General features: G+C 56.6%; 2 protein-coding genes across 4 annotated transcripts; one reads left to right on the top strand and one right to left on the bottom strand.

Annotated features, from left to right (window-relative positions):
- Positions 1 to 249: 249 nt before the first annotated feature.
- On the top strand, positions 250 to 4,718 carry ISLR (immunoglobulin superfamily containing leucine rich repeat). 3 transcript variants are annotated; one of them, XM_056347484.1, is made up of 2 exons: positions 250 to 357; positions 2,086 to 4,718. In XM_056347484.1, the coding sequence occupies exon 2, from the start codon at positions 2,094 to 2,096 to the stop codon at positions 3,342 to 3,344; it is 1,251 nt and encodes a 416-aa protein (XP_056203459.1). In that variant the 5' UTR covers positions 250 to 357; positions 2,086 to 2,093; the 3' UTR covers positions 3,345 to 4,718. The 3 variants fall into 3 exon arrangements, with proteins under 3 accessions (XP_056203459.1, XP_056203460.1, XP_056203458.1); XM_056347485.1 differs by lacking the exon at positions 250 to 357 and adding an exon at positions 364 to 497; XM_056347483.1 differs by lacking the exon at positions 250 to 357 and adding an exon at positions 702 to 796.
- A 450-nt stretch (positions 4,719 to 5,168) lies between these two features.
- STRA6 (signaling receptor and transporter of retinol STRA6) lies at positions 5,169 to 24,554 on the bottom strand. The gene is made up of 18 exons (XM_056346574.1): positions 24,368 to 24,554; positions 19,507 to 19,657; positions 17,113 to 17,191; positions 16,590 to 16,675; positions 16,284 to 16,423; positions 15,949 to 16,115; positions 15,682 to 15,807; positions 14,779 to 14,846; positions 14,556 to 14,632; positions 13,771 to 13,832; positions 13,316 to 13,496; positions 12,333 to 12,408; positions 12,129 to 12,262; positions 10,779 to 10,896; positions 10,477 to 10,578; positions 9,485 to 9,648; positions 8,818 to 8,955; positions 5,169 to 8,485 (listed from the first exon to the last, which is right to left on the bottom strand). The coding sequence occupies exons 2-18, from the start codon at positions 19,629 to 19,631 to the stop codon at positions 8,307 to 8,309; spliced, it is 2,022 nt and encodes a 673-aa protein (XP_056202549.1). The 5' UTR covers positions 19,632 to 19,657; positions 24,368 to 24,554; the 3' UTR covers positions 5,169 to 8,306.
- Between the last annotated feature and the right edge of the window lie 1,291 nt (positions 24,555 to 25,845).

Genomic DNA, 25,845 nt, shown 5'->3' with positions numbered 1-25,845 from the left:
CAGCCCCTGGGCACCCACCCACCCTCCTTCCCACCCTGCCCCAGCCCCACACAGCCCTGCAGCGGGGGCACCCTGCCGCCCCCAGGCCCCCCAGCCTTTCACCCCCTCTCAGAGGCAACTCACCGCCCAGCAGCCTCCCCACGTCCTGCAGAAGCCACTCACCCTCCGCCCTGTCCGTCCCCCCCCCCCGCCACGTCCCCTGGAGGGGTGGGCCGGGGCGGGGGGGCGGCGGTCGGTTCTTCCCCCGCTGCGGGGGCGGAGGGGGGCCGGCCGCGGCGGGGCTCGGGCAGCGGCCCCCGGGGGAGGCGGGCGGGCGGAGGAAGGGCCCCGGCAGCCGTTTTCCGACAGCGGGAGTGGGTCGGTGCCATGGAAAACAAAAGGGCCCGGGGGACGGGGAGGGGAGGAGAAGCCCGACGAGGACCGAGGGAAGCGGCCGAACCGTTTTCCCCCACTCCGGAGGAGCGAGGGCAAGCGGGCTCCAGCCCCCGACGCCGCCGGTGAAGGGGCAGGAGGGGCCGGGGGCGGGCGCGGGGGACCGAGGAGAGCGGGGGGCCGGGGGGGAGCTGGGGCCCGGGGGGAGCGCTGGGGCCGGGGGGAGCGGGGGGTCTAGGGGGAGCTGGGGGCCGGGGGGAGCGCTGGGGCCGGGGGGAGCGGGGGGTCTAGGGGGAGCTGGGGGCCGGGGGGGCGGGCTGACCGGTTATTCACGGCTCTGGTATGCGGCGTGCCGGCCCCGCTCACCCGCCCCCGGCTGCTCCGCCCGCCCGGGCCGTGGGGCAGCGAGAGGCGGCGGGGAGAGGTAACGGCCCCGGGGGGATGCCGGCGGGGGGTGGGATGGGGTGGGGTGGCAGGGAGCTGGGGTGGAGGGGTGCTTCGGGAGCTCGAGCGGCGCGGGACCCCCCAGCTCTGCTTCCCGGGCATCCCGCAGCGCCTCGCCCGGGGGGTTGGGGGTCTGCCCCTGGGAGCCAGGACCGACACCTCGCTTGGCAGCTTGGGCTGGGACAGATACGGGGCACCCCAAAATGACACCAGACAGGGGTTTTAAATGCATCAGCCAAGGAGACACCCCCCCCCCCCCCCCCCAACCCCAGCTCCCCCGCCCCATACTGCGGGGCTCTCACCCCTTCATCACCCCCACAGCCCTCGGGGCTCCTTCCCCATCCCTTGACCCCCAGTCCTGGGGTGGTCGATCCCTGCAGGACAGGACCCTTTGTGTCCCCTTTTGCACATACACACACACACAGAGTTGTTGTGCAGGCCTTGCTCAGCCTCTCCTTTGCCAATAAAATGTCTCCCCCCTCCTGCTCGAAATGATGGGGTTGGGGACTGGAAGGAGCAGCAAAACTTGCCCACAAGGCAAAGACAAAGGGGTCTCGCTGCCAGCTCCTCGCAGAGCCGCAGTTAACCTCTTCCCTGGTGGGACACAGCTTCCAGCCGCCAGGAACCAAGCGTGCACAGTCCCCTTTGCAAGGCAGGCAGAAGGGGAGTAAGGAGTTAGCTCAGAAATATTTCGCTCTGAAGACTTCCAGCAGCCAGGGACCCCACACTGGCTTGCTGAGAAAAAACACTTAAACGGTTTTTTCCATGACATGGAAAAATATGGAGATGGGGGGTTGGTTTGAGGTCTGAAAGCGTGCTGAAAAATCTCGGCAACTTGATCGTTTAGCGCAAGGCTGGTTGTGAAAGAGTTGTGGTTGCTCTGTTTCTCCTCATTTCAGCCACAGCAGTGTGAAGTCTGAACCCCCAGCTCCCACTTTTCATCCAAAAACTTGGGGAACCAGGACCGTGGGGGCGGGAGAGGTGTGGGATCACATCAAAGATCGAAAAGAGGCATTTTCTAGTGGGGGAAGGAAAGGGTCTAGGGGGAAGGTCCCCGCTCGCTAGGTAATCGAAGGCTCTGCTCTTGGAGAGGAAATGCCTTCTTCAGATTAAGGAGTATTTCAAACAGCCTTTTCCAGCTGAAGTGCTGGAGATAATCATATGGGTGCTTTGCTCTGCTGCCGCTTCCTCTTAGTATTTGGCAAGAAGGTGCAGATCCCCATCTCTGCTAGACCCGTTCCCGTTCATTCCCCCCATCTCTGTTCCCAGGAGGAAGGATGAGGCCCCTGCTCTGCTGCCTGGGGCTGGCTGCATTTCTGGGTCCTTGCCTGGCCTGTCCCAGCACCTGCTCCTGCTCCACCAAGAAGAATGGGCGGTTGTTGGCTGAGTGCGCCTACAAGGATCTCCAGGAGGTACCAGAGGGGTTGTCCTCCAACGTGACCATCCTCACCTTGTCAGCCAACAGGATCAGCTGGTTGGGGCAGGGCTCCTTTGCTGAGGTTCCTGAAGTGCAGTCACTGTGGTTGGGCTACAACCAGATCGGGGTGGTGGAACCAGGGGCTTTCGCCCTGTTAGTGCACCTGAAGAACCTGGACCTGAGCCACAACAAGATTGCAGATTTCCCCTGGCAGGACCTCCGTAACCTCAGTGCTCTGCAGATCCTGAAGATGAACAACAACCGCCTGTCTGGGCTGCCCTGGGATGCTTTCCACTCCTTGAAGGACCTGCGCTCCCTCTGGCTCAACGACAATGAGTTGACCACCTTGGCTGAGGGCACCTTTGACAACCTTCCCTCCCTGTCCCAGCTTCAGCTCTTCAACAACCCCTTCAACTGCTCCTGCAAGGTCTTCTGGCTGAAGAAGTGGACCGAGAACACTTCCGTCTCCATCACCAAGGGGGGCTCTACCTTATGTGTGGCTCCTGGCAGACTGAAGGGCAGGGCGGTCACAGACATCCCCGACCACCACTGTGTTGCCCCCTCCGTGCAGCTCACCTACCTCTCCAACCTGGACAACACCGTCATGTATGATGGCCTCACCCTGACCCTGCACTGCAGTGTGGCGGGCAGCCCTCCACCAGAGATCAGGTGGAAGATCCAGACCTCCAGCCGCCGCGTTGAGATCAACGGACCCAACGTGGCACGGGATGGAAATGTCAAGCAGAGCCAAGAGCACTTCTTGGTCTTCAAGAATGGCACCATGGCCATCCCCAACTTCAGCAAGGAGGATGAAGGCACCTACACCTGCCTTGCTGTCAACGATGTGGGCACGCGGGATGTCTCTGTCAACGTAGCCTTGACTGGCTCGGAGAATCCAGCTGAAGACCTGCTCCGAGATGACCCCCAAGCCAGCCACCTTGGGGGTCGGAGCTGCTACAAGGGGGATGAAATGGATCCCTCTGGTGCCGGAGAAAAGCTGGTGATTGTTTACCACATGCCAAGGGAGTCGAAGAGCAGGGCTGGAGGAGCAGCGCCCCAGGTCCATCTGGGGACCCTCCTGCTGGCTTTGAGCATCGTGCTCTGCTGTTAGAGGGGGGAGAAGGAAACGGTGCCTCGGGGATTCCCCCTCTTTCTGTAGCATTTATCTTCACGTAGTGCCATGCCTTTGCTGAGCTTCTGGAAACTGTGGGCGGTCAGCAGTCAAAGGGGGCCAAGACTCAGGCCCAGGGCTGGTAGTTCAGCCCCTCCTTAAATGGGGGCCAGGCTGGGCTCCATTAGTTGAGAGCTTCAAACGAGCTCGGGTGATGTAGAGCAGATCCATGCCATGCTGCCACTTGCCAGGCATCCAAATCTGCCGCTTCCTGACATCTCCCTCCTGAGACCAAAGCACAGCTGCAGGGTTAAAGTCTGCCCTCAACAGGGCGATCATCAGCCACGCCCAGAGCCCACCACAAGCCCTTCTCCACCCGCAGCAGCCAGCCGTGACCAGGGAGGGGATCTCTCACAGAGGATCCCATCAGTCCATCAGCACCAAAGATGGCATCCCTACCGTGACCAGCACCCAGGCCCTTGGTTGGCCAGGTGCATCCTTCCTACCACCCACCTCAGGTGAAGCACCAGGAGCAGAAGGACCAGCCTGAGAGAGGGAGAACAGCCTGGGCATGGAGTCCTGGGGTCCCAGGGCGCATGGCTTTGAGGGACAGAGATACGGTGGTGCTTTATAAGCAAGATGAGTACAGTAGGACACATTGGATGGGGCCATGGGCTTGGATCAGGCCATGTTATAGAGCAGGAGAAGTTTTCTCACAGGCTTCATCCCTGCAGAAGCACAAAAGGCTCCTCCTGGCTGGGTGCTGGGAGCATACAGGGTGCCTGCACCCTCCCTGCATGTCACAGGATCAGGCCCTGCCACCCTCGGTACCTCTCCCAGACGTGATGCAGCTGATTCCCACTCGCCTCACCCCTCCTCCTTCTGTTTCACCGCTGAAGCCTGCGGTACAAAATGCTCACCTGGGCTGGACCCACTGAGCTGCCCTGCTCCAGCTCTGACCCCTGAGGGGGGGGATTGAGCTCAAAGACCAAAATAATTTCCCAGCGCTCCTCTCTGATGGGAAACCGAGCAGGGGCTGCATGATGGAGCAGGAGGAAGAAAGATTGGGAAAACCCAGACAGCAGAGAGAGAAGCTGAACTGACCTATAAGCCACAAACACACTCCTTAAGTGCTTTAGTATTCCCACGCGGGACATATATACCATACCCGGCTGCCCTGGGGTGCTGGGGAACCCGTTGCCTTATGGCGGGGGGCTGAGCATCTCCATCTCCCCCCGACCGAGGCACGGGTGTTCCAGCTCTCGTGCCTTCTGCCAGCACTCACCTGCGGGAGCTGGGCAGACCCCTACAGCCACCCTCGCCTTATAACCAAACTGTACAGACAGCAATAAATACCTTTTTTTTTTTTTTAAACAAGCTGGTGTGTGCTGCTTCTGTTCACCCCCAAATCCCGCAGGCCCAACATCATCTGGGATACCACAACTCATCACCAACCCTCTTTGCTCAGGGGGCACCCCATTTTCCTCTCCAGCTCCCCCAAAGCCCTCCCTGTGCTGTAGCATCCCTCCATGATGGCCTTGGAGGGAGGATGCACTTACAGGATACCCAAAAATCCCTCCCCATCGCTGCCTGCGGAAGGCAGTGACGCCAAAATCAGCTGAAAAGCAGCTACCCTGGAGCCTCAAGTCTCCACACAAGCTCTCCAGCCCCACAGTTCAGTGTCCAGCCAGCTCACAGGGCAAGGAAAGGGGCAGCCGAGTTGCTGCCATACTCCAACACAGTCAGGCTACGGCGCCGAGGTCTCTGTGGGGGTCCCAAGGCAGAAACAGCCTAGAAACAGCCAGCGGCTCCTTGTACGAACAGCCTTTGATGCTAACAAGCAGGCGCATATTTTTCCCATTACAGGCAGAAAGGATGAAAAACATCACGGCCCCAATGAGAGTTTTGGTTTCATTTCATAGGATACAACTTCTAACATCAATTTTATCCCAGCCGGGGTCCTCCCTCCCTGCCTGACTTGGAGTAGGGGGGGTACAGGAGCTTATTCCTGTAAAAGGGTGTGGAGCTTGGGATAAGGATAAAAAAAATAAGATTTAGGCTCTCAGCAGCCCTAAGCCATGCCTGAAAGTCTCTGCCCACATTGCAGAACTACCGCTCCCCCCAGCTTCCCTGGTGTGTGGCTGTTTTGTCACCAGAAAGGCGAATTCCTCCACATTCACCAGCTCACTCATTGCTTTTATGACAAATTATTAGCAATATTAAGCATCACTCATTCATAACAAACAGGGCACCCTGCCACATGACTTCAGGGCTGGATGCTGCAGGTAATATCACACTTGGTTTCACCATCCTGACCCACCATGGCCACTGGCCAGTGCATGTCCAGGATGCCACAACCCCTATCAGCTCCTCTCTGTCTCTCCCATTTGCAAAGCCCCAGCATGACCCAGACCTGAATTTCCATTCCCCACATGGGCAGTTTTTCATTAAGGGCTGTGTTCAGCCGGATCAGCTCCCTGCACCACCTCACCGTCAGCTCAGGGGGTGGGTGGAGGGGACTGCGGCTACGCAGGGGCAGAGCTATCCCATGGCCATACCCGACGTTGGGGGTTTAAGAGAAGACGCGTGAAGAGCAGCTCAGTTCACCCCCCCAGGACACCCTGCTTATGTCAAAGAAGGGAAAGAAAGCAAGAAAATTAATGAAGCCACCTCCTGCCTTTCTCCCAGGGCTGTCATCTCTCACCTCGGCCCCAGCCCACTGCCTGCCAAGACATCTCCAGGACGCCTTGGGCAGGGCTGTGTAAACAGATGCTGAAATCCAGCTCCACCCATGGCCCAGAGCTGCCAAAGATTTTAGGGATTACCAGGGCTGCACTCAAAGCCCCAGTGTGTCTCGGAAGCTGGAGTTGGGCTGGGATGGTCTGCGAGGGAAAGGCACAGCCCTTGCTTTCAGGCATCCCTGGGTATATGCAGGACACCCAGCACCCACCAGCACCGCATCTCTCCTGCGCTCAGACGCACAAACCCAAGCACACACATCACAAAGCCCAGAGCTGGAAAGCAGCAGGAACTGCACCTTGGGCTCCTGCTGTCTTGAAAAGAAAACAACCCAGACCTGCCTCTGGTGCCACTGCTGTCACCAGTTTGGTGACATCTTACTATGTGCCAGACAGTAATCAAATACTATCAAATCAAATCCAAACCAAACCGGTGTTGTTTTAATCGTATTCGATTAGTGGGCAGTGGATGTGACAGGGTTTTGAGCATCCAAGCACACCGGGTGGCTGTTGGGGCAGCACCGGCAGGCAGCAGGTGGAGGCAGGGACACACACACCCCCCCCCTTCCCTGGGATAGAACAGGAGGGGGTCAGGCTCCTGGGGAAAGGGACAGCTCCCACTCAGGGAGCCTCAGTGTTGTGGGGAGATGCCAGGACACTCCAGGCAAACCCCAAAGCGCAGGGTTCAGCTTTGCTCACCCCAGCGAGGGGGCACAGGGTCCTTGAAAGCCTGCAGAGAGCAGGTCTGCTCACCTCCAAGGAGATCCCTGGAGTGAGGGGCTCAAACCCCACTGAGCAGAAGGGATGGTCCAGCAGCCCTGCTCTGTGCAAGGTGGGCTGCACAGTCTCAAAGGCAGCTGCTTTAGCAAGGCTGACGTGTTTGGGATGGTATTGAGATGGAGAGTGAGGAGCCGCCAGAACAACTTGCCAAGAGCCCTGCTTGCTGCCTGCAGTGGATAACTGACACCAGGCACCCTTCCAGCCAACAAAGGCAGGACTTTCAAGGGACACATGGTGGGAAAAGGTGATCCAGCAACACCTTGGATGCATGCCTTTCATGATTTAGCCACCAAATGTCCTGTTGCAGTCCCCCTCCTTCATGGGAGCTGTGGTTTAGGGGGCAAACATTTTCATGGGAAAGCAAACTGATGGGCTTTGCACTAAATTTTCCCAAAGGTGGTGAGGAAGATGACAGATTTGGTCCCATCACCCCCAGGTCAAGCAGATCTACCACAAAAGCCTCTTCTGACAAGGTCAGTCCCAACCACCACCCGGAGACATGGCTACAATGGTCCTCATGTCCCTCCTGCCAGGTCTGGTTTATGCGGGAATGGCCAAGAGACCAAGCACACCCCAAGCATAGGAATGAGGTATGTGATTTATTAACCTTCCCCGACTCAGCATGTCCAAGTGAGGTATAAAACTGCTTTCTATAGATTCAAGCTCAGCTCACTTGGAGGGTCACCAGCCCTGGGGAGCTGCTGGCTTTAAACACAAGGAGGGGGGTAAGGGGGGTGGGGCAGGCAGAGCAAGAGGCATCAGTGGGGATGTTACAGGGGACAGAAAGCAAATGGCTCTGCAACTTCACAGCCTAGAGCAGGAGCAGATGGGGATTTTAGCCTTCACAAAATTGGAGGAAAAAAGTCCCAGGGTTAGGTACAATGTCCAAAGGGAGCCAGGACCAGACCTGCAAGGGAGAAGCTGGGGATGGGGTTGGCAGTGGGGACCTTCTCCACAGGGAAACCGCGCTGAGATGCAGGTAGTTCCTCATGCTCAGTCTGGGTGAAGATCCCTTCACACACACACATGCACACACACACCCTTCTCCCTCTTTCCTTACTGCCCTGGTGCTGGGGACTTGTGCCTGCCTTGCCACATGTCGGCAAGGCAACAGTTGAGAACTGGTGGGCTCATTGCAGGAGTGGCTCCTAAGAAGTTTCTGAGATGCCTGAAAGGTTTAGCTTGGCTCATCAACCCCCCTCCATCCAGGTCAGGCTTAAAGGTGACCTGTTTGTCTTTACCTCTGGACCTTGGTAGTGGCTCAGAATGGATGTAGAGCTCAAAACCAGCCCCTGTCACCACTGGAAACAGACCAGAGGCTGGAAAGGGGCGAGAGGTGCCTGAAACTCCTTACAGCACAGGAGGAGAGTCAATGGGAGACAGGGGTGGGATGGGATGGGAGGGTGCGTGGGAGGCAGAGAGAGGTGGGGGGCTTCTCTGGAGGTCAGGGCTTGGGGGGGCTGAGCTGGGTGCCATTGGCTGTGGGGTTGGAGAGGGCAGTTTTCCGGCAAGCAGTCAGCGAGGGGTTGTTGAGGAGTGTGTAGGCCAGCCACCAGCGGGCTCGGCTCTGCTTGAACCTGGCTCTGCTTGGAGGAGTCTTCTTGGGCTGCATCAGCTGGATGCCTGAAAGGAGGTAGGAGGGGGGGAAATTTCAGCCCCAGCTCCCCCTCGCTGGGGCTGCCCAGATGTCATCTACACCCTGGGACAAAAGCAGAGGAGCCCCATCCTGCCCTTGCATGGGGCAGAGGAACAGGAGAAGCACCTGGGAGAGACAATCACATACCAAGCAGAGGTGGCATAAAAGTGGAGGGCACCAGAGCCACAGCCCCCAGTGGTCCCTTTACCCCAAGGCACCACCAGCATCTCTAGAGGAGCAGCAAACCCGCAGAAGAGACCCCGATGCTGCCCCATGGCAATGGCCTTGTATCCCCCCAGCGGTGGTGGGAAGGTCTCACCTTCTTCCACGTTGCTTGCCCGGAGCCCCGGTGGCCCCTCTGGCCTGGCCAGCTGGAGAAGCAGCAAGCAAAAAGCTTTCATCACCGGGTGGGACTGGCTGACCTCGATTTTCAGATAGTGGCAGTAAGTGTGGTAGCCTGGGGGAACACAGCCCATGGTAAATGCATATGGTGGGGCCAGACTTCATGGTTCCCCCCTCCCTCCTGCCCTGGAGCAAAGGGGAGGGTCATTTGCCAGGCTCCATCTCCACCCTGTCAGAGCTGCTCTGCTTTCAGAGCTGGGGATTAGTTCTACTCCCAAAATCCCAGCAGGAAAAGCAGAGGAAGGGCTGAGGTCCTCTCCCTGCTGTTTTTAGTGCAGGAGAAGGGAGGGTCTGCTACCCATGAGAACAGGGTCTGGCCACTGGTGAAGCCCAGGGGAACCCCAGAAGGGCATCACCTGCCCTTGGGCATGGATGGAAAAGCAGGACAAAGAGGGCATCAGAAGCCACTTGCTCCAGTTGTCTCACCTGCCCATTTCTGAATGCAGGTGGTTTGAAGCCACCCTCATTCCTGGCAGCTCCAGGTGATGGAGGAGCCCCAGGCGCTGTCCCTCAGGAGCTCGGTGGTGGGAGAAGGGCTCTCACGTTCACAGAGATGCTGCAGAGGGAACCCCGCCATGCCCTACCTGGGTCGAAGGTCTCCACGCCACGGTTCAGCAGGCTGATGTCCAGCTGGCAGAAGTGGATGGCATTATAAAGGCCAGAAATGACCATCCTCCACACCCCAGCCAAAACGCCCACCAGGATGTTGATGGGGAAGAGCAGGTAGGTGACTATGTAGAGAGCTCGCCTGCGGGTGGAGAAGGAGGAGTAAGGAACACAAACACCACGGGATGGGAAGCAGGGCCCTTCCCTTCCAGAGAAACCTGCCAAAATAAGCCTCCCACCCTTCCCTGACTCCTCAGCAGACACAGTCCCCATCTGAGGTGTCTCCATCCCATGGAGAGAAGCAAACACCCTCCCAGGCTCTTGCAGAGGAGACAGCATGGTGCAGAGTCAGGACTTCAGAGCCTGGCCCCCAGCACCCAGCACATGCAGAGGCTCCATTTCTCCTTGAAGACTTAGAAATGAGCCAGAGCGTGAGGCTGGTGGTTTGGGATGGAGAACATCAGCTCCTATGGAGGCCAGAAAAGCCTAGAGCAGCCTCCCCACTGTGCTGGGCAAGTGATGGAGGTGGTGGAAGTGCCGTGCCTGGGTGGAGCAGGACACCTAGATCCGTCTGTCATCCTGGTCTTCAATGTAAGGAGACAGCTTAAGCAGTGACACCATGCGCGAGTGAGGGACCACATCTGCTGGCAGTGTGTGAGCTGGTCCAGCTGATCCTGAGGAATCTGGGCTTCCTCTGAGGCTTGCAAATACGGGTGGTGGAGCAGAGCACAGACTTCGCCAGCTTCACCCCACCAAAAGCAAGGCTGTAAAGGGACCATGGCCCTCTATAGCACCTAAAGAAACCTCTCTGGGAACACGGAGCCACTTAAATCCCTCAAACCCACAGGCTTTCCCCCTTGAGCTCACAGCACAGAGAACACCACAACAGCAGGGGCACATGTAAACCCAACACAGTCCTGGACCTCAGGAAGGTCAGCTCTGACCTGAAGACCCCCCCACATCCCCATACCTGTTGGTGAGCTCCTTCCGGAGGGGATGCTGCTCCAGGAATTGGTAGTGAGCTGCCAAATTTTGCACAATGACGGCAACAACCAGGGTCAACCAGAAGGGCCTGGATGGGAGGGAAGAGGCAGGTTGGACACCAGGAGGGTCTCAAGCATGAGACACCATCCCAGGCAGCAGAAACCTCCAGAAAAGTTGAAAGAGCCCAAGGTAGAGCCTCCCTCTGACAGAGTATCCCCAAACCACACCATGGCCATGGAAATGGCACCCACTTGGGTCTTCCCTCCCCCGAGGGCTGGGTGCACTCACCACATGTTCTGAATGATTTTGAAGAGGTGCGTGTTTGTGCCAGACTGGAGCGGGATGATGAAGAGGAAGGTAAGCCCCACCAAGCAGATGAAGAAAATCACTTGCTGGATGAGGAGACCTGGAAGGGACATATAGGGACAGAAACTGTGGTGGGGAAGGCTGGAGAAGTGGTTCTTGTTCTTGCACTTATTCCCCAAACCCATGCTCGTTGCTGAGCATGTCTTTCATTTTAATCCCATAAAGAGCTTGCAAGATCCTTACCTGCCTCCCCTGCTCCAAACACAATGCTCTGCGCGGGATTTAATTACAAGTTCAGCCTTTCTTATCACTCCCAACATTATCCCCGCTGAGAAGAGCCATCACTCGAGGCTGCAACTATGATGCCTCATCATAAAAATCAGCCTGAGCTCTGATTTCTAATCATAAATCACACCAAGATCAGAAGCAGTTGTGGTTTCTTGTGCTTGAGCTCGTGCTTCATCTCCACTGCTTTGCTTTAATGACTTGAAAATCAAGATTTTTAAGCAGGAGGTAGATTCACAGCAGCATGGTGAGATGCAGCCAGCTCTGCCAGGGATACACCGAGTGGGTGGCCGAAGGAAAGCTGCTCCTCACTGGCAAAGGGGTACAAGGGGCTCCTGGGTGCTCCCCAGCTCCTACCTCCACACTAATCTCTGCAATCTGCCTGCAGAAATAGGTCCACTTTCCTGATGGGTGGTCACCAACAGAGCTGGTGCCCCACCCCCTCACCCCCCCTTCTATCAACCCCCTGGAGCCTCAGCTGCACTCTCCTGTGTAGCCTCAGGGTGCTGACATGGTTGGGTGTTGTCCATGTATCACTGAAGCCACTGCCTAGAGTCACTTCCCATGGGCCAGAGAGGCCTTAAAATGTCTCCAAACCATGGTGGGGTGAAGATTTCTAACCCTTTGACATCCTCCACCCATTCATGGGCTCGCCAGCCCTCCCAGCCAGGGATACCTGGGCTGTGCTGGGGAAGATGCACAGCAAGGAGCACCCAGGATATGAAGACAGGGACTGGAGGAGACAGACAGTCCTTTGCACGAGACGCTGCGACAGCTTCTCAAATCAAAATATTTGGGCTTGAGCCAAAACGAGTCATTATTTCCCCACCGCCTTTTTTTATTTTCTTCCCGACCATTTGGTGTTCAGCATGGCCCTTCCCGTGGAAGGACAGATTGTGTTTGGGGAAAGAGGAACAAAAGCCTCACAGCCATCCCTTTGCAAAAACGGGGCAAGAAAGGGGGAAGAGATGCTTAAACCTGGGGTAGGTTGTGCAAGGTGGGGGTTCACCACCCATCCGCCCCCTCATGCTCCCCAGCACCCTTTACCCAGGCAGGCAAAAGCCGTCTGGAAGCTGGCAAAGCTCATCCAGCAGACGATGGCTTGTCGGGACGGGCGGAGGATATGTGCTTTGTAGAAAACATCCAGCACAGCCCCTTGGTAGAGTGCCTTCAGGTTGTTCCTGGGGAGAGAGACCAGCTGCATCCCAGCTTAGTGACAAGGTCAAGGCCAAAGGAGTGAGGACACCGTACCTGTGCATCACCAGCGTCCTCAGGAGCATGGCGCAGGTCAGCAGGCAGCACAGCACCAGCGAGCAGATGTAGCAGACTGCGAAGGAGCAGGGGGAGATAGCCAGGTCAGGGCTGCAGCCAGCCCCAGCAATGGGATTTTGTTGTAAAATGTATCTCAGGAGCATTGCGGGGGGGCTGAGTTATGGGGTTGCATGGATGACACCCCCCCCCAGCAGGGCACCGTGCCTCAGTTTCCCTCCATATCCCCCTTTGCGATACAGGGTTCTCCATCTCCCAGGTAGGCATGAACAGATGCCAACAGTGAAAGGGAAGGAGAGAAGCAAGTAGCCAGGGGAAATACAAGCAGCTCAGCTAGCTCAGCACTGGAAAAATCATTGAGCAAGCCATGATAAGCAGGCAGTGTGACGGAGAGAACCTAGGAAAATGATCTCAGAACAGGGGAAAGCTGGGGAAAGAAAGTAAGAGTGGGGAAGGAGGTCTGTTAGGAGGGATGGAGATATCAGGAAAACAAAGAGGATGAGAGAAGCTTGGTGACTTGGGAAAAGCCATAAGCCACCACACCACACCCCAGGGTTGGTGGTACCCCAAGGTAGTGCCATGCAGGAGAAGGGGGGCACCCCTGCCATCCCCGCACCTCCCCATCCAGGGCTTTCAATTATCCAGGGGGCTGGGGGCCATCTGCTCGATTCCAGCACATATCAAAGCCCTCACCCGAAGGGCAGCATCTGCAGCGCAGTGCTGCCGACTCTCCCTGCCTCGCCATCTTGGCACGAGGCGGCTGCTCGGAGATGCCTGGCACGGCACCAGGATCACGCGGCTGCCTTTCATGTCTTGGCTCCAGCAGCTGGGTTTTAAGTCCCCCTGGAAGCCGCCCCATCACCAGCCAGTTTCCTGGACCACCCTCTGGGTTAGAAATCTCTCTAATTAAGTCCTGAAATCCTCCAAAAATCACCTGTGATTGCAGGACCTGTCTGGGAACCCACCTTCCAGTGACCACAGGTAGTACTTGACGGTGTTGAGCTCCTTCTCCATGTCACCTGGGACAGCCGGGTTCTCCGAGGGCACTAAGCCAAACTGGACCAACAACACGACGATGTCCTTCGTCATTCCCGCCCGCACAATCTGGATGGTGGGGACAACAGCTACCAGGAGCAGCAGGGCAACCTGCGAGGGAGCAGTGCCACGTGAGCCCTGGGTCATGGCATCCCACTGCTGAGCCATCGCCTTAGCTTAAAGACTTAAGGCTGGCTGAGCTCTGGAAGCACATGGCCGGTTGCTGCGGCTCAGCCGAGGGATGGTAATACCGTGAGGCACGTTAATACCATCCCTGTAGCCAAAACTGTGGTGTGGCAATGACCTCTGGGCTCCTTTGCCTCAGGAGGACACGGCCAAGAAGGCAGAGAGGGGGCTTTGCTTGGCATTTAACCATCAGCATCACCTGGTAGACAGCAATCACGGCTGTGGTTATGGACAGGACGAGCTTTAGCGGGATCCGGAAACCTGTAAGGCAGAATTGGAGGGTTGTATTGGAGAGGAGCTGTGATCTGGGATCACAGGGAGCAGCTGCAGATCCACCCAACCCAGCAGCCAAAGCAAACATCCCGGGGGGAGAGCACTGGAACAGGGCATAAGTCAAATATTCATTGGGATTTCCCCGGGGAAATCCTGCAAGGATATATGGCTGGGAGCCGTTTCTCTGTACTTCAGCTGGATGGATTTCCTTCCTGTTGATCCTCCTTTCCCGCAAGGCTGTGAAACCTCGTGTGCCCACAGCACTGAGTCCCACCAGCTGGGTGCCTGCTGCATGGGGAGCCGCATCCCAGGACAGTTCTCCCCACACTGCTTCCATGGGCAGAGGGGGCCAGGAGTAGCTCCCCATTCCTGGGCTGTTAGGGATTTTATCCACTTACTGTAGATTTTATTCCCTTGTCATAGCCTTATCAAGCATCGGGCTGTGATATTAGCACAACCCAAGCCTGAACCTGGCTGCCTCAGTCCACCTGGTGCCCCCATGGTGGGGGGGGTCCATCTCCCCACCCCAATCCACAACAGTTTGTGCAAAGCCAAGGCGTCGCACGTGCGGCAGGCGGCAGCTGCCGTGGCACAGATGCTTTGGGGAAGGAGCCAAGAAAGGCATTTGCTTTCCCTGGGGAGAGGGAGGCAGCCTGTTTGCTGAGATGCTGCTGCAGCCAAGAGCGCAGCCCTTGCCTGCCCACAGCCTACCTTCCTCAGGAGTGTAGATGTAGGAGCGTAAATATGTCTGGACCCTTGATAGGAGGCTCTCTTCTATCTTCGAGGAGCTGGAGGAGGAAGGAGAGGGTGAAAAGCATGTCCCTTGGGAGCAGGGAACCCCTGTGCCCCTGCTGCAGGCAGCGGGCAGCCAGGCAGGGCTGGCACAGGCGCTGCTGGTCAGGCAGAGCTCAGGGAAGGTGTCAGTCATCCTTACCTCCCCTTCTGAGGGCGTTTGGACAGGACAGCCTTTAGGTACTTCTTATAATAACCTCTCCCTGTAACCTTAAGGATAGCAGCGATAAGTTGCCTGATTTGAGCACAAGGATGAGCTCAGGCACTCAGGGCAGGGAGAGGTGACCTTGCCTTTTGGGTGGCCAGAGCATCTACATCCCACCTGGCAGCCACCTCCTTGCTCTGCTACCCCTGGTTACCCACCCATCACCTGCACAATGCCCTGCAGCACCCTCTGCCAGGGATGGGCTCTCAGCCCTTGTTTGGCTAGCCACCATGTTAGAGCCATGCTGGCAGCAAATCTTCCAGCACTGCAAAGGTGGAAATAAATCCGCCTTGTTCCTGTCAACAAAGCAGCCCAGAACCAGGCATACTGGTAGGACAGCTGAAACCCCTCATTCCCATCAGCCAGCTCCCAGCAAGTGCCCTGGGGTCACTTCAGTCCATGCTTGGGCTGACTTTTTTTTTTTTTTTTTTAAGTACGTTTTTCCTCCTCTCTTCCCAACAAAGCCTCAGCATTTCCCAAAAGGCCAGGGATTATCCAGCCTGCCAGGAAAACAAGGCAACCCCAGTCCCAGCCTGAACAGGATGCATTGATGCCTTAAGCCTCTTGTACTAAGGAGTTTACTCCAAAGATGGATTTTTCACTCCCTTTTCAAATCCAGCAAGATAAATAGAGCCGCAACCCGTGCTGTCAGAGGGACAGAAGGGAGGCAGCTCCTGGTACCAGAACAAAGTGGGGAACACATGCCCTGGGACCACCCCAGTTCTCCCAGTCCCCAAGGCATATGGGCTGTGGGGCAGGAGAGCTCCCATAGCCATGCAGGTCCATCAAGGGGCTCTCCCATGCTACCAGCCCCTGAGTTGCCCCATGGATCTTCATTACCTCCTTATCCAAGGTCTCCTCCTGCCCGGTGAAGCTCCTGATGAGCAGGGATGGATACCAAAGGCTTAAGAGCACAAGGCAGAGGATGATGGGGACGTAAGAGAGTGTGGAGTAGTACCTGTATATCTGGGGAGAAGAAGAGATGTCACACATGGCATCACCCCACCCTGGGAGCTGTGTCCTGGTGACACCTTAATGTCACTTACAGGAGGCAATGAGAAAGCCACGCCAGCCCCCCTTTCCCTCTCCATGCAGTGGGGCACGTACCTTCGGTGACTGGGGACAATCCACCTTCTGCCAGATGTGGACCACGCAGTGGCACCAGGAGAGCAGGCAGCCCACGAGGTAGCTGACCCTGTGCCGGACGGTGGCACAGGCGATCAGGGGATAGTAGAAGGCTGGGTAGTATAGCAAAGCCAGGATCTTCCAGTACTCTAGATAGTACGGTGGGATGTGAGGAGGGAGAGATAAACAGGCAAGAGAAGGCAGCATGCTCAGGAGGGACCAGGGTGAACAGGCTGCTCAGGGTGCCACCTGAAGTTGCACACCTCTTGGGTGGGGAGGAGTGTGGTGCCCATGGGCCAGGAGGGTGCTCGCCTTACCCCGGGTGCTCTGAGAGGAGTGGGTGATGAGCGGCAGAGGATCCCTGTCCAAGACCAGCACGCACAGGGAGGAGAACAGGATGCCGAACACCGCGGCCACCAGCCCTTGGTTGCCTTCCTCCTCCAGAAAGTTGGCTGGGCTGCAAGCCAAGGAAAGAATGAGCCCAATACCAGATCATGGGCACCCTGTCCCCACCATCCTCTGCCCCAGGGCTGGTTTATTGCATGCTGCACCCCAGCATCCCTCCATCTGCTTGGCTGCAGGGTAACAGGGACCCCAGGGACTGGGATGCAGGGCCAAGATACCTGAGAAGTCCTGGGACACCATTCCAGCAGCTTTGGTGGAGACGTCTGCGTTTCACCAGCAAGGACAAGCCCACGAGCACAGCCAGCTGCCAGAAACCCAATCAAGGGAACAATAAATCCATGGGGGGGGTGCCCGGGGGGAGGGGGGGGGAGGGGGGGGCTAAGACGTGCTGCTATGTGATGGGAGCCTCCACAGAGACACCATCTCCACCTAACATCCTAAATGCAGACATGGCTGAAGCAGCATCAAGCTGCTCTGATGAGTTACAGGCTCTAAATGCCTCAGAGGGACCGTGCTGGGAAAAAATAAAAATGCATCAAAACCTTCCATTGACTACAGGCACGGAGCAAAGTCTGGAGATGTGTGAGTCCCCTCTTAGAGCATCCCAACTCAAACCTCACTCCAGCTCAAGCTGAAGAGCCTAGATCTGCTATTTGGGGGTAGATGGGCATGACCCAAGCTGGGGGGACAGCAAATACGATGTCAGGGCAGATAACCTACCCCGTGGGACTCCTTACTTACGGAGACGGGTGCCATGCAGATGTGATACAGTCTGGGAGAAATGGTGGGGTCGCAGTCTGGGATTGTGCTGGGAAACATGCTAGAATGAGGGGAAAAAAAATAATCATGTGTGGTTGTATTCAGTCCCAGAAGGGCAAAGCAGAGATGCCGGGGGTAATGCCCATTTACACGGCAGCGTGATGCTGAGATGGGGCAAACCTCTGAAGAGCCGCCTTACACAACCAGCAATAACCAGGGATGAAGTCACCCTCACAAGATGATTTTATGATCAAGTGAGAGAGATAACACCCGGAAGCGACCCCGAGCTGATCCCCACAGGGATTGGGCAACCTCCCTGCATGTACAGGATGCTGAGGCTGAACAGGAGATCAGCAAGGAAGGATGAAGCCCCCCATTACCCCTTTTACCCCCATATCCATTCTGGCTCTGCCCTTTCAAGGGATGCAGCCTGCAAAGCAGCAGTTGTCCTTACTACCTAAGGCACTGCGCTTAATACATGTCAGCTGGGAGGCTGAAGACCCCTTGTAGGGTATTCTGATGCCTTTCCTATGGGAGATGGACCAGCCCCAGAGCTGGGGGGGCTGGCAGAGGTGGTGGCTGCCTGGGGTATGTGCATGTAGGATGAGGTCCAAGTGCTGCATCCCCTGGCCAGCCAAGGCCGGCCAAGCAGACATGCCAGCCTTTGTTTTATTTATTCGCTTTCTGGCCTCCATCACATTCCTTAATCCCTGCTTTGCTGCAGCAGCCCTCTTCTCCCCATGGCCAGGCATGACCATGCCCAGCCACCTTCACCCATGGGTAGAAAAACCCTGTGTCAGGGAGCTGAAGCTCCTGAGCCCCATAACTTGCCAGGGGGACACCACAGGAGCCCTCATGCCCTCCCAACCCCCACAGTGCTGGTGGGGTGGGCAGAGATGGGAGACCAGCTGCAGAGCTCCCACCAGCAAGGGTCCGATAGTGAAATCAGGATTTCTCAGGCATCATATGTCCGAGGCTGTCACCAGCCTGCCACAAAAGGCTTCATAGGACCAGCTGTTGTTAACAAAGCTCCAATTTCTGCCTTTTTTTTCTCTGCCAACAGCTGGCCTTGGGTAGACCAGAAAATTCCTGCTGCTAAAAAATATCCAGGCTCTGGAAATCGAGGGCGCTCGCCTGTAAGACTGAAAGCACAGGAATACCAAAACCTGAGAACACAGGAATACCAAAACCTTTCTGGTACCACCAGGGCTTAAGCTTCTAAATCCAGAGCATCCAGGAGCCATCAGATGGGCAACTCCCTGAGGCTGCCTTCATCTCTTCACTGACCACGGCTTGCTGCAAAGCAGGACACCCAGAAAATAACCTAGAAATGTCTAGCAGAGGTGTGGGTCATGCAAGTGGGGCTTCGCCTGGGAAAACCAGGGTGAGGCAAGGAGATTGCAAAGGCTGTTTTGCAATGCAGAAGATTAAGGACAAGGAGGAACCCTTTGGGCTGGTCACTGCTGGGATCTCCTCCTGCTTGCCCTCAGGATTAGGTATCAGTCAACTGAGTGGTATAAAATCCACCCGCAGAGGACTAAGTCAACAGAGGAACAATAGATGATGGTAGATGGGCCTTGGGATGCCCAGCTTCCAGATTTGTGGGACACCACTGCTCCATGCCTCAGCTTCCCCTCCCTATAGCACTCCTCTTGTCCTTGGGAAGGGTGCTCAGCTAGGATGGGATGAAAAGCACTGCTCTTGAGAGTACGTTCAGTTAAAGCGTGAACCATCATGGATGGAGAGGGAATAGGCTTTACAGGACACACTGATACACCAGCTGCGGGTGGGCTGGGGGGGAAAGGACATCCATGGAAGCCCAGGGATGGTCAGCCTTATTTTGTTCAGAGTCACCATGCCATGCAAGGACCCAGCTGAGCATCCCAGCCCTGTCCCGCTGCTCACTCCCTTCACCCCTAGCTGAGATCTGCACAGCTGCTTTGCAGAGAACTGGGGTGGGATTAAGGCAGGGGACAGATTTGCAAGGCTGTGTCATGGGGATGTCTCCAAACCCAGAAACGTGGAGCCAGAGCAGCCCTGTCTAGGCCAGCAAAGGCTCTGGGAGCTTCAGAGGGATGAGGGCAGCAGGTTAACACCATGCACTTTGCATTTTGGGGAAGGCTAAGCAGAGATGCCTGCTGCAGGGTTCACCCCAGCTCTTGCCAGAAGTACCCTAAAGAAATGAAGCATTTTTAGGAGGCTGAAACAAGGCTTTTTAATCACCTCCCACTCAGGAATAAATCGTGGCTCTGTAGCTCAGAGGATGTTGCTCTACGGAAGGGATAGAGCAGCTGGGCAGGAGGCTGGCAGCCACTCAGGGTGAACCCAGCAGGGACAGGGAACATGTGGCACCCACCAGCGGGGTTGGACACTTACTCATCCTGTGGCACGGCCGGGTCCATGGTTTCATAGATGTACCAGTCAGAAACGAGGTCTTCTGAGTCAGCAAAGCCATTGTCCAGCAGAGCCTCATGCATCCCAGCAGAGCCGTTGGCTGCCATGGCTGTCTCCTTCCTCCCTCCACGGGCTGGAGAGAGACAGCAAGAGGCAGCTGGAGACAGAACGCAACCAGGCTTTCCCAAGGTGGGTCCTCCTGGGAAATGCAGGGATGGAGGCGCTGAGCCAAGACACTTTATCTTCTCAGGTCACTCCCGCAGCTGGGGCGGGGCACTGGGAGCTTTCAAAATCCAGCTGTGCCTCCAAGGATCCAGCTTTTATCTGGACTCGGAGGGAGGGAGGGAGAAGGGATGAGCACCCCCCATACAGCACAACCCGAGTGCTCAGGGCACACCTAATAGTCCCCCAGCTGCTCCCTGCCTGCCGCGGGATGCTGATAGACTTGGAGCCTTTGTTTGGGTTGTTTAACAGCTTTTACGCCAACAACTTGAAACCGGCGCAAGGGTCAAGTTTTGGGCTTGGCAGCACAGGCTGGCTGGCAAAGAGGAGACGAGACCTCATCACGGCTGAGGAGCCCATGACCTGCAACCCCAATGTCCCCCTGTGCCACCCAGATGCCCCACACAACATCCAGCCTCTCCCAGCCCTGGGAGGAAACCTCAGCCCCTCTCCCTTTGTAGCAATAAAAAGGAAGGAGGATTTGTCGCAGTGCCAGACCCAACAAGCTCTTGTTTCTCCTTCTCCCCATTATTTTTTGATGACTTTGGCCCAGACAGCCCCACACCCTCTGCTGCTGTCCCAGAGCTACATCACACAAGCTGCAACATGCCTCATCTACCATAGCTATTTGAAAGTCAGTGCCCAAATGCCAGGCAGCAATGCTCAGCGCAACCTCCAAGCCCCAGGAACCAGCCCAGGACCTGGGGACACCTCATCCCACAGCTCCAGGATGTCACCAAACCCCCCAGGGCTGCTCAGTAGCTCCAAGGGAATGGGTAGGAGGTGGAGGGCTGAGCTGACAGCTCTGCTCCAGGCTGCTGTTTGTACAGCTGGTGTTCACCAGGGACTGTGATGGATGCAGCGTGTCAGCTTCAAAGAGATTCCCCAAATCAGGGCTGTTGCCCTGCAGGCAGCCCCGTCTTGGGACAGACAAGTGGCACTCACCACCATGGCCACACTGCCCATGGCCTGATGATCCACTGGGTATCACATCCCCAGCTGTGTTCTGGGTCCCTTCCAAGGACTCCCTTGTGAGACCCGGGACCTTCACCTCTCTTCTCAGGGAACCAAAACTCAGGTAGAAAGCAGGTCCCCCCCACCCCAGCATTTGGTCCATGTCAGGGTGCCACCACCATACTTCTCCCCACCAGCTCAGGCTCCAGCAGAGGAAGGACAGATCCCACTAGCCCCAGTTGACCGTCTAACTCAGACAGATCCCAGGCCTCATCCTTAGCGCACCCAGTGCATGTCCCAGCTTCAAGGCATCGACTCTCCAGCCATCCCTTGGTTTTGCCTGTGCAGGGAAGCAGCTCTGACCTCACCTCCCAGGAATGTAGCACTCCTTAAAAAGGTAGAAGGAGCCAGTAAAGTTCTTGGCAGTGAGCACACACACACCTGCAAGCACCTTTCTCCTCCTGTGGGGTCACTAAAGGCTGGCAGGGCTTGGAAGAATTGGGGGTGGGGTTCAGGCAGGTAAAGCAAGCCATGCCAGCCCTGGCACAGGGCCGCATCCTTCTGGGGATACCGATTCCCCTGCCAAGCAGCGTTCAGATGAATGGCCAGCTCCAAAAGCCACCATGGGACTGCCCATGCCTGTCTCACCTCCCCATGGGGTCACCCAAAGAATCGCAACCAGAAGAAAGATCTACCTACCCACCATCCCAGCCATGCAGCATTACCCCATGGGATCCACCTCTGAACGAGCCAGCAGATGCCACCTTGCCCGTGCCCTGACTTGCAGCCGCTCGGGGACATGGCAGCCACAGAAAAGCAGGAAGGAAAGAAAAGAAAGGCTCAGTGAGAGGCACGGTGCAGGCAGCCCTCAGGGAGCCCTGCTGGGCAAGCTGCAGCCTCAACCCATGCCAGGCAGCAGCAACATCACGAGATCAAGCTGACAAGCTCCCCGGGTGGTGGCATGTCAGCTCCCTTTCCAGCACATCCTTGCTCGGAGCATCATGCACATCTGGACCTCAGGGCTTTGCTGCCCGTCTCTGTCTGGGTATGGGACCAAGGTGGGTCAGCACTGTCCCAGCACCAGGTGATCTTCAAGTCCTCCAGCCCAGTTCTCTCACCTTTACGACATGTTCATACTCATCTTCATGCTGTCTCTCTCCAGGGGAAGGTCTCCTCTTGTGGTCCACCAAGCAGGGTGGCAACATCTTGGTCACCATTCAGGAATGGTCTGGAGAAATCAGGAGGTGCTTCAGCACCTCCAGCACACCTGCTAGACACCATCAGGCAAGCCATGGCAGTGCAAGGCTGAGCGAGTGATGGTGAGGCATGGGGACATCCCAGCCTGGACCCCAGGGGGCCCTCTTATTGTTCTGGCCAACAGGGCTGGCACTGTGCTGGAGGAGAGGTCTTGCTGCCAGTGGGCATTTCAGCTGGGGAGAGGCACATGATGAAGGGCTTCAGCCTCACCGCAGAACAGGGAAGAGTTACCCCCCCTATTCCCGCACAAGCTGCAAATCCCAAATCCGGTGTCCCAGAGGAGGAGGAGGAGGGGAGGCAGGTGTGCCAAAACCTCAGCGGGATCAGCATCCCCAGCCAGGGCAAGGCCACCACCCTCCACCCTGCTCGGCGGGTGCTGGCTCCTCTGCCGGGGCTGCCCGAGCTCCCGGCCTTGCAGCCCCCCCGTGCCCTGGGTTTCCCCGAAACCTGAGCTCTGTGCTCCTCTGGTAACCTCTGCTGGAACAGCCGGGGCCTTTGATCGCAGCAGCCTCGCCTGAGATTGATGGGTTCAATAAAGCTCCTTCATATTCTTCATTTCCCACTATCCATCACTCTCTGGGGAGCTTTTGCATCCCACCACTATGAATTAAACTTGGGAGGGGGCATAAGGGAATTACCCCCCCTTTCCTTCCTCCCGTTCAGCCTAATGGTGATGCCTTGTGTACAGCTTTTAATAAAAATGATAAAGATCTCATTTCACAATTGTTCAGGGAGCCCTTGGGCCAGGGCAGGGAGGGGAGAGAGTTGTTTAAGCGAGATCTCTAATTCAATCGCCACTTGGCTGGTGGCTGCTGGGCTGGTCCCTGCAAAGCCAGGTGGCAGAGGAATGGCTTTAGAGGACCTCGGAGAGAGAATGGCCTTCCCAAAGGTGGATTTAGCAGCTTCAGGTGATGCTTAGAGAGGCAAAGCCCGATCTCACGTCAGCACAAGCCGAGCCAGCCAACTTCAGCCCCAAAGTCAGTGTCCCAGCCCCAAAATGAGATGAGAAAGGCTGGTTTGCAGGCACTTGTGCTCAGCTAGGAAGGACAAGGGGACAGCCTGTCCCATCCCTTCGCTCCACTGATGACTTTGGAGCCATCCAAGCTCCAAAGATGCCCTGTCCAGCCCTTGCCCAGAGTTTTTTGAAGACTTTGATCATCTTTCTGGAAAAGCAGTTTTTCCAGCGTGAAGATCCCATGCTGTCTCCAAGTTCCCCAACCACAAGTGCTGCAAAGCCCACGCACACCCTGGACCACCCAGCTGGAGGCTGGGACCTCCAGGAAGTCACTGCCCACCCTTCCTCCAAGACAGGCTCAGCCCCAGGGGTTTGAGAACACCAAACTCATTGCACTGGTGAGCTGGTGCGGGAAGCCCGGTGGCTGGGGAACTGACCTCACCCCAGCCCAGAGCTCTCCCCATCCCCTCGGGAAAGCCCCTGCCTGGGCAGGGAAAGGTCCACAGGAAGTTTTTCATCCCACCCAGCCATCCCACTCTGACGGTGTTTTCCTCCCTCTTGCCAGATCAGACATGGGGAGGCCTGTTCTCACCCCATTCCCCAAATCCCTCCTGCACCCCAACCTCCAGCACCTGGGGGAGAGCTGTGGAGCCCCACAGCTCCTCGCAGACCCTTTCCTCTGCAGAGCTGGAGCCTGCAGATAATAAATCCACCACGGAGATCATAAACACGCTCGCCAGAAAGTCAGAGAAGCCCCTTTTGCATTTTAAAAGCAAAGGCAGCGTGAACATTTAAGCCAAAGAGGCTGTTTAAGGTTATTTTTAGGCTCCTGATTTCCCCCCTCCCCGCCCCCCTTCCTTCATTTCCAAGTAAAGGCAGAGGCACCTGCTGCACACAAAGCCCCCCCACAAGCCAGGGGAAGGGGAAAAGTCAGGAGTTTGCAGGATTGGACCAAAACTTGCTGACAAGGTCATCTGCCAGCACGGAAAAGAGTGCTGGGGGGGTGTCAGGGCAGAGCACCCCGTATCCTCCGCTCCTGCGATGCTGGGGGGGTGTGTCAGGGCAGAGCACCCCGTATCCTCTGCTCCTGTGATGCTGGGGGGGTTCAGAGCAGAGCACCCCGTATCCTCCGCTCCTGCGATGCTGCAGGGGGAGCAAGCATCTCCCAGGAAAAGCCCCCCCGCCGCCCCCCCCCGACTGCTTCCCAAAAGGGGGTGAAATCCCTGCTTAAAGCTTAAAGGCAGAGCTCGGATTTTTGGAGGGGGGTCCTGCACCGCAGAGCAGGATTTGCCCCAGTACAAACAGGCTGCAAACTGAAGCTCGCATTTACAACCTGGAGCAACCAACAACTCCACGGGGTTCGTTTAAGCCCGGCTTCCCCATGACGCCAAGTTTGCAAGAAGCAACAACATAAAGGGGTGGGGGGAGAGGAAAGACGGCAAAAAAAACCGTTACCTGCTTCCAGCCAGCGACCTCCTCGCCAGGCACCCGGGCACTTGGCTTGGTGTGGGTCTTGGGAGAAGCGTGGCCTTGCTAAGCGGGGTCTACAGCATCCGCTGGCGGGAGCTGGGTGCGGATGCAGCCATGCAAGCTTGAAGGCAAAGTTCAGAGCACCAGCGGCGAGTGAGCGGAGGCTCGCGGTGGCTCAGGGAACTTTATCCCCTCCATCGCCAGGAGGCCTTGGCTGGGGGCCACCCTGGGGTTTAGAAAATTAAAAACAACCAACCCCGTGCTCCGCTCTCCCTTTGATTAGGCAGAGCTTTTCGGGAGAGGAGGCAGCTTGACCCAGCCCCCTTCTTCCCCAGCTCTCCGGCAGCTCAGCTGGGCTTTAGCTGCTCCCGCCACCCCGCTGTGCCAAGGTTTAGGGGGTAGCCCAGGGACTGAGATGCTGCTGTGTCCCCTCTAAGGAATGCAAACAGCTGTGCTTCCTCCTGGGGTAAATCAAAGGGCCAGCTCCCTACTGGTGTAAATCAGTTGAGCCTGATCCTTTGCTCAGTTGGTACAAGTTGGTTCCCAGGGGTGGGAACAGGGAAGGAAAGTTTTGGGTTGGTACAAACTTGGGGGCAGGTGTCACTGGTTTGGGGACAGCATCACTAGAGCATCCTCCCCACAGCTCCTTGGAGATGGCCAGATCCTGCCCAGGGCTTATGCAGCAAGTGACCACCCCACAGCAATGGAAAACAGCCTGGAGGAGGTGAGAAAGGGATGGAAAACATCTTGGGGTGTGAACTGGGGGATGCTTTGCCGCAGCAGTCAGGACAGGAGTAACCAGCCCTGGTGGTGCAGGCAGCTGGGAAGAGCAGGCAGCTTTGCTGTGCTGCCCTTATCCATCTGCTCCTTGGCCAACACATCCTTCCCACCAGCTACACACAGCCCAGGAGACAGCAGCTTGCAAAAAAAGAATATAATCTGGACAAATAAACACACAGTCCACATGTGACAACAAGTGGACCGAAGGAAAATTAATCAAGGTTGAAGATTTAGCTTAATTTTTAGCCAAAAGCTTGTGGCAATGCTGAACAAAATGACCTGCAGTGTTGTTTTGGTGGTTTTTGGTTTGGTTGGGGTTTTTTTCTTTTTTTTCTTTTCCCTTCCCTGGGACTGTTTTTAAATGAGAAATGCTGCTGTTGAATCCCAGAGGTGCTTCCTGGGAAAGCTGAGGGACTGGGGAAAGGGCTAGCAGAGATGGAAGGGGCTGAAATTCAGAATTTGGGGGTGTGTGGGTCCCTCCTAGACAAAGATACTCCAGCGATATCCATCCTGATCTTAGCAAAGTAATTATACAGATGCACAGTAGCCCTGGAAGGGTTTGGTTGCTACCAAAACATCTCAAGACACTTGAATATCCTGCAAAAAGTTGGTATTCCAGCAGTTTGTCATTTCCAACCCCAAAATGGCAGTTAGGAAAGCAGCCACAAGCCTTGGATATGGGG

This window comes from Falco biarmicus, chromosome 7 (assembly GCF_023638135.1).
Source record: "Falco biarmicus isolate bFalBia1 chromosome 7, bFalBia1.pri, whole genome shotgun sequence".
Taxonomy (NCBI): domain Eukaryota; kingdom Metazoa; phylum Chordata; class Aves; order Falconiformes; family Falconidae; genus Falco; species Falco biarmicus.
The sequence above is the reverse complement of the archived record's forward strand: the minus strand, read 5'-3'. Positions and strand labels throughout refer to the sequence as shown.

What these genes read in the sequence shown, in the direction of transcription:
- STRA6 (XM_056346574.1), bottom strand. Translation starts at nt 19,631, where the DNA reads ATGGCAGCCAACGGCTCTGCTGGGATGCATGAGGCTCTGCTGGACAAT. An exon ending in GGTGTCCCAGGACTTCTCAG is followed by an intron (nt 16,424 to 16,589) that starts GTATCTTGGCCC and finishes CTTGGCTTGCAG; the next exon opens with CCCAGCCAACTTTCTGGAGG. An exon ending in AGGACGCTGGTGATGCACAG is followed by an intron (nt 12,263 to 12,332) that starts GTACGGTGTCCT and finishes CTCTCTCCCCAG; the next exon opens with GAACAACCTGAAGGCACTCT.
- ISLR (XM_056347483.1), top strand. Translation starts at nt 715, where the DNA reads ATGCGGCGTGCCGGCCCCGCTCACCCGCCCCCGGCTGCTCCGCCCGCC. An exon ending in GCGAGAGGCGGCGGGGAGAG is followed by an intron (nt 797 to 2,085) that starts GTAACGGCCCCG and finishes CTCTGTTCCCAG; the next exon opens with GAGGAAGGATGAGGCCCCTG.